This window comes from Salvelinus sp. IW2-2015, linkage group LG35, assembly GCF_002910315.2.
Source record: "Salvelinus sp. IW2-2015 linkage group LG35, ASM291031v2, whole genome shotgun sequence".
Taxonomy (NCBI): Eukaryota; Metazoa; Chordata; class Actinopteri; order Salmoniformes; family Salmonidae; genus Salvelinus; species Salvelinus sp. IW2-2015.
Window position 1 is genome coordinate 1,186,163 of NC_036874.1, and position 7,090 is coordinate 1,193,252.

The 7,090-nt window shown below is 47.4% G+C and overlaps 1 protein-coding gene across 1 annotated transcript in view; it reads left to right on the plus strand.

Moving 5' to 3' along the window:
- Nucleotides 1-5,785, plus strand: part of LOC111958602 (transmembrane protein 145-like) — a 30,183-nt gene extending 24,398 nt beyond the window's left edge. Inside the window, exons 8-14 of the mRNA XM_023979865.3 lie at nt 860-928; nt 1,210-1,290; nt 2,249-2,327; nt 3,906-3,999; nt 4,792-4,964; nt 5,288-5,412; nt 5,640-5,785. Of these exons, the coding sequence (XP_023835633.1) occupies nt 860-928; nt 1,210-1,290; nt 2,249-2,327; nt 3,906-3,999; nt 4,792-4,964; nt 5,288-5,412; nt 5,640-5,785 (767 nt within the window). The remainder of the gene's footprint in view (nt 1-859; nt 929-1,209; nt 1,291-2,248; nt 2,328-3,905; nt 4,000-4,791; nt 4,965-5,287; nt 5,413-5,639) is intronic.
- Nucleotides 5,786-7,090: the final 1,305 nt, after the last annotated feature.

The following is a 7,090-nucleotide window of genomic DNA, read 5'->3' on the forward strand; positions in this document are numbered from 1 at the left end:
AGGAACAAGATCAGATCACGTCTTCCTCACACCAGAAAAGCACTTAGCAGCCAATCCTAACCTGAGATCTCTGCTCTTAACTCCCATCTTCACACAAATGTCTCATTGGCATTAATGCACCAATGCACCAAACGTAAGAATTAGTGCTAGTCCTTTCTGGAATGAAGACAAAGAGTAGAGGAATAGAGGTAGAGGAATAGAGGAGCTTGTCATTATGGAGTCATGGGGGCATGTCTTTCTGGAATGAGGGAAGGTGGCCCCTCTCTGGTGGAGGAGTGGAGGAACTTGTCATTAGGGCTGAACATGTAGAAACCAGCCGGGGAAAGTAAAGTGGGGCAGATGAAGGGAAGGCAGATGTGACAGAGTTAAAATATGGAGAGTATCTTCTCAGATAATACAGCCCATGTGTCTACAAACACACAGACTCCTGCTGCACATACTAATGCCTAATACACCACTCCCCTCTCTCTCATTCTCTATCCTTCTCTTTACATTACCATCTCTGTTTTTGTGTCTCTGTCACGGCATCTTTCCCCTCTAACCCACCGCTCTCTCTCTTTTCATCTGTCTCTCTCTCTCCTCTTCATCTGTCTCTCTCTCTCCTCTTCGTCTGTCTCTCTCTCTCCTCTTCGTCTGTCTCTCTCTCTCCTCTTCATCTGTCTCTCTCTCCTCTTCACCTGTCTTTCTCTCTCCTCTTCATTTGTCTCTCTCTCTCCTCTTCATCTGTCTCTCTCTCCTCTTCATCTCTCTCTCCTCTTCATCTGTCTCTCTCTCTCCTCTTCATCTCTCTTTCCTCTTCATRTGTCTCTTTCCTCTTCATATCTCTCTTTATTTGTCTCTCACTCTCTATTTCTCCTAGATAATCTGAAAGGAAGGCAGCTTCTCCATACGACATATAAGATGTTTATGACTGCGGCTGGTGTAGAGGGTGAGTGTGGACCACAACTCCACACACACACACACACACCCACAGGCGGCCGGCTGCAGCAGCATCACCATCTGACTCACACACTGCAGTTGTTGGCATCTCAGACATGGTAATGACTCCTTCTGATTATCATAGATGTTAACCACGGCTTCAGCACCATACAGATAGTTCCCTGTCTCTGTGTAGGGTAGGACTGCTGCTGCTATATGCAGCTCTGCAGTGCAGAACAGTGAAATATCCCTCTCTCTTTCTCTCCCTCTCCTACCTCCTCCTCCCATCAGTTGTCAGCCTTCTGTTCCACTGTATTTACTGGGGCCTGTATGCCAGAGATGGAGTGGGCAACGGCAGTCTCAAGATAATGGGTGAGTCTGATCATCACAAACACCCTTATAAAGGATGTAAAGCAGAAACACCCTGATAAGCGATGTAAAGCAGAAAAACCCTGATTAAAGGATGTAAAGCAGAAACACCCTGAAAAGGATTGTAAAGCAGAAACACCCTGAAAAGGATGTAAAGCAGAAACACCTGATAAAGGATGTAATGCAGAAACACCCTGATAAAGGATGTAATCCAGAATCCACCCTGATAAAGGATGTAATGCAGAAACACCCTGATAAAGGATGTAATGCAGAAACACCCGTATAAAGGATGTAAAGCAGAAAACACCCTGATAAAGGATGTAATCCAGAATCACCCTGATAAAGGATGTAATCCAGAAACACCCGATAAAGACTGTATGCAGAATCACCCTATAAAGGATGTAATCCAGAAACACCCGTATAAAGGATGTTAAGCAGAAACACCCTGATAAAGGATGTAATCAGAAAACACCTGATAAGGATGTAAAGCAGAATCACCTGAGTAAAGGATGTAAAGCAGAATCACCCTGATAAAGGATGTAATGCAGAATCACCTGATAAGGATGTAAAAGCAGAAACCCCTGATAAAGGATGTAATCCAGAAATCACCCTGATAAAGAGATGTAATGCAGAAACACACTGATAAAGGATGTAAAGCAGAAACTTTCCCACACAACCCATGCAGTGCAAGAGAGTGCTCACGAGAGATGAGTGTTATCCTTATTGGTGTGTGTGCAAGCTGAGTGTGAGCGGTGCTGGAGTGAGTGAGTGACCTGATTTCAGGTTCTGGTATGATGTACATATTCAGATTACTAAACCTACTTACAGTAATCTTTCTTTCACTCTGTGGGGGTTCTCATTTCTTCCCTCCTCTCACCATCTCTCTCTCTCTCTCTCTCTCTCTCTCTCGCTCTTGCTCTCTCTCGCTCTCTCTTCTTGCTCTCTCTCCTCTCTCTCCTAGGGAAATTCCTGTTCTTCTGTCAGTTTCCTGGTGTTCCTGCTGATGCTGATCCTGCTGGGGAAAGGCTTACTGTCACCAGGTAGGGAGTGTGTTTGTGTGTGTGTCTCCAGGCCGTCTCACTTATGGTTCAGGGTCAGAGCTACAGTAGCTGTCCCAAGCCTTAATAACACCCTCTACCCTAGAGGACATGTCAGTCTAACTGCTTGCTGGCTGATTTATTAAATCCTCCAGCCACTCTCTCTGTCTTACTCCTTCCTACACTGTTCACTAGTAGCCCAGTCTCTCTCTGTCTTACTCCTTCTAACCGTCAGTAGCCCAGTCTCTCTCTGTCTTACTCCTTTAACTCGGAACATAGTAAGGCCCAGTCTCTCTCTGTCTTACTCTCTAACTTGTACCAGTAGCCCAGTCTCTCTCTCTTACTCCTTCTAACTCTTATACCAGTAGCCCAGTCTCTCTCTGTCTTACTCCTTCTAACTGCTACAGTAGGCCCAGTCTCTCTCTGTCTTACTCCTTCTAACTTGTACCAGTAGCCCAGTCTCTCTCTGTCTTACCCTTCTTAACTCGTACCAGTAGCGCCAGCTCTCTCTGTCTTACTCCTTCTAACTCTACAGTAGCCCAGTCTCTCTCTGTCTTACTCCTTCTAACTCGTAACAGTAGCCCAGTCTTTTTCTCTCTCCTAATTTAGTTGATTACTCGTCTATACTCCTTCTAACTCGTAACAGTAGCCCAGTCTCTCTCTGTCTTACTCCTTCTAACTCGTCAGTAGCCAGTCTCTCTGTCTTATTCTACTCGTCCAGTAGCCCAGTTCTCTTCTGTCTTACTCCTTCTAACTTGTACTAGTAGCCCAGTCTCTCTGTCTTACTTCCTTGTAACTCGTACCAGTTAGCCCAGTCCTCTCTTCTTACTCCTTCTAACTTGTACTAGTAGCCCAGTCTCTCATGTCTTACTCATGTCTAACTCGTACCAGTAGCCCAGTTCTCTCTCTGTCTACCTCCTTTCTAACTTGTACCAGTATTCCCAGTCTCTCTGTCTTACTCCTTTCTAACTCGTACACTAGCCCAGTCTCTCTGTCTTACTCCTTCTAACTCGGTAAACAGTAGCCCAGTCTCTCTATTCTTACTTCCTTCTAACTTGTTACCAGTAGCCCAGTCTCTCTCTGTCTTACTCCTTCTAACTGCGTACCAGTAGCCCAGTCTCTCTCTGTCTTACTCCTTCTAACTTGTACCAGTATCCCAGTCTCTCTGTCTTACTCGCTTCTAACTCGCTACCAGATGCCCAGTCTCTCTGTCTTACTTCCTTCTAACTTGTACCCAGTAAGCCCAGTCTCTCTGTCTTACTCCTTCTAACTCGTACAGTAGCCCAAGTCTCTCTCTGTCTTACTCCTTCTAACTCGTACCAGTAGCCCAGTCTCTCTCTGTCTTACTCCTTCTAACTCGTACCAGTAGCCCAGTCTCTATCTGTCTTACTCCTTCTAACTTGTAGCAGTAGCCCAGTCTCTCTCTGTCTTACTCCTTCTAACTCGCACCAGTATCCCAGTCTCTCTGTCTTACTCCTTCTAACTCGTACCAGCAGCCCAGAGAGAGAGAGAGAGTGTGTGTGTGTGTATTCATCTGTCTGTGTGAAAGCTAACCCCCCTGTGTGTATCCGTTTCTGTCAGGGCGAGGATCAGCCACAGTGGCTCTGTCAAGCTGTCCATCTACATGACAGTCTACACCGTCACCTATATCATRCTCTTCATATACGAGGCAGAGGTACTGCAGTCTACACTACAGAACTTCTGCTGCTACACTCCTACTGTCCATGCTATACGTGAAGGACCAGTGTATGACGGTCTAAGTTTCAACCGGGGATTCCTGTGTCCCACAACACTATGTTAGCCTACTGAGTTGAAGCCTAGGTATTAGCTCTAGGAGCTAGTCTTTAGGTCTCGGGCACGGTTACTCATCAGCTGAGCATGGATCACAGAATCAACTCCATTACAAGTGTAAAATGTGCTTTGCTATAATTTAGGATGGGTCCCTCTTTGAAATGAGGTTCACATATCATGGGACCTCCTGGTAAGATAAAGGTGAAATTAAAGGGGCCTACTCCTGATGTACTGTAGTATAAAGGGATAGGAGTTTCTTACCCAGCCTGTCGGTGCCTAGCACTGGGCTTGTACATACATAATGCAGGGGACGACAGAGGGTAACCCTTTTTGACCAATGATATCCAGTCTCTGGCCTGGGAAACTGAATACATAGCCCGCAAGCAGAGGCACTGTCAATGACCCAGTTGTAGAGAAGTGTCAATGACGCACAAACACACAAACAAACATACATACATGTGTACACATACGCACACACTTGTAGACACACTCACCAACGAAAACGAGTAGATTTCACATCCCAACATGTCAGCAAACCACAGACTGTTACAACACATGCTGGGGAACGTATTGTAATACACCTCTCTGCTATTTGAGGGTAAAGTTAGTAGGTTGATTAGTAGGGTGCGGTCCATTAGAGTGGTTGTATGACGTTGTAAGTGTGTTTGTGTCTCAGTTCTTTGACCCAGGTGAYGTGCTGTATGCATATGACAGCCCGGCGGGCTACGGTCTGATGGGTCTCCAGCTGCTGGCCTACGTGTGGTTCTGCTACGCCGTCCTGATCTCCCTCAAACACTACCCTGAGAAACAATCCTTCTACATCCCCTTCTTCACGGCATACACACTCTGGTGAGAGGACATCGCCCTACAACCCTTCACTCTCTGCATGCAGTTTGTCTCTGTCAGGTTCATCAACTTCWTKCCCTAAAAAMCATTYRYCCCAATAAACTCCCCGTCTCCCTTATTTTTCCACTTCTCGCTTGCTCGTCTTAAATCTGTCCTCACTCTTCCGCCTCTCCCTCTCGTTTCCTTTTGTCACTATTCCACCATATTCCTTTTTTTCTCCTCCTTCATTTACATATCTCAATCTCCCCCTTCCCTATCTCTCTCTCCTCTCTCTCTCTTAATCTCTCTCCCTCATTAACTCTCTCTCCTCTCTCTCCCTCTGGCAGGTTTTTCGCGGTGCCCGTCATGGCTCTGATAGCTAACTTTGGCATCCCTCGCTGGGCACGGGAGAAGATCGTCAATGGCATCCAACTGGGCATCCACCTCTATGCTCACATCGTATTCCTCGTTAGTACCCTTCATCTCTCTACACACTCACACACAGGCATGCATGTGCGCACACATACACACACTGCCTCACTGTTGACGTTAGTTATCTCGAAGACCTCCTCGCCCGCCTCGTTAGTAACCCCCTGCCCTCCACACGCAGGCACGCACACACTCACCTCTCTTTTAATATCTATGAGTCATATCTCTCTTTCCTCATCGCCCTCTGCGTTAGTATACTCCCAAACCCAGACTTCCATACCAGACTGAGCATCTCGGTCCCAGACTTTTGCACCAGACTGAGCGTCTCAGTCCCAGACTTCTGCACCAGACTGAGCTTCCCGGTCCCAGACTTCTGTACCAGACTGAGCCTCTCGGTCCCAGACTTCTGTACCTGACTGAGCCTCTCGGTCCCAGACTTCTGTACCTGACTGAGCCTCTCGGTCCCAGACTTCTGTACCAGACTGAGCCTCTCGGTCCCAGACTTCTGTACCAGACTTTGGGCCCTGCGTTAGTATCCTCAAACCCAGACTTTATAGCCAGACTGAGCGTTGCTTCGTCCCAGACTTTCTTATACAGACTGAACTCTCGGTCCCAGACTTCTATACAGATGGCTCTCTGTCCGACTTCTGTACCGACTGAGCCTCTCGGTCCCAGACCATTCTGTACAGACTGACCTCTCTGGTGCCAGTTCTGTACCAGCTGGCTCTCGGTCCGCAGATTCTGTACCCAGACTTAGCCTCTCTGGTCCAGCTTCTATACCAGACCTGAGCCTTCGGTCCAGTTCTATACAGACTGAAGTCCTCTGGTCCAGCTTCTATCAGATCTGAGCCTCTCGGTCCAGCTTCTATACGATGAGGCCTCACGTCTGTCCAGAGATTCTCTGTACCAGACTGAGCCTTCGGTCGCAGCTTCTATACCAGACTGAAGCCCTCTGTCCAGACTTCTGTACAGACTGAGCTCTCGGTCGCAGATTTGTACAGACTGGCTCTCGGTCCAGACTTCTGTACTAACTGGCGCCTGCTCGGTCACAGCTTCTATACAGAACTGAGGCCTCTGTCGGTCAGAACTTTCTGTACATGGACTGAGTCCTCTCGGTCCAGACTTCTATACTAGACTGAGTCTCCTGTTCCAGACTTCTGTACAGACTGCGCCTCTCTGGTCTTTGTCAGTGACACATTCACACACATAACTGTTTTGTTTTATATGTGCAGAAATGTGTATAGTGTATGGAGAATCAGGGTAATTATTTTGTACAGGCAACAGGCAATATTCTGAATATGATACATTCCTCCTGTATCCTCCTTTCCCCTCCTTGCCTGCACGGCTATCACAAGCGGCTCTTTGCGGCAATAGATTCCGTACAGTGCGGACTCATCAGATGCGGGATCCTGCTGTCTAGTCCGAAGGCGGGTGTGGCGAGTGAGAGTTTCCCCGGCATGCCTATGGGAAAGCTTCTTCCTGGGCGACTCCCAGCCCAATTCAACAGAATGTTCTCCATCCGTCGGTGAGTGGTTATTGTTGGTCGTGAGGAGGGAATGATACTAAGGTCCGATATAGTTCCTGTCCTCCAGAGGTGTTAGAGACAGAGGAAGTTGTGCAGAGAAGGATGTGGTAACTGATATTGTGAGCATACAACCCAGCTTGACTTTAACCTTTCAACTTTACCTCTCTCTCTTCTTTAGGGCCCAGTGAAGACGGTG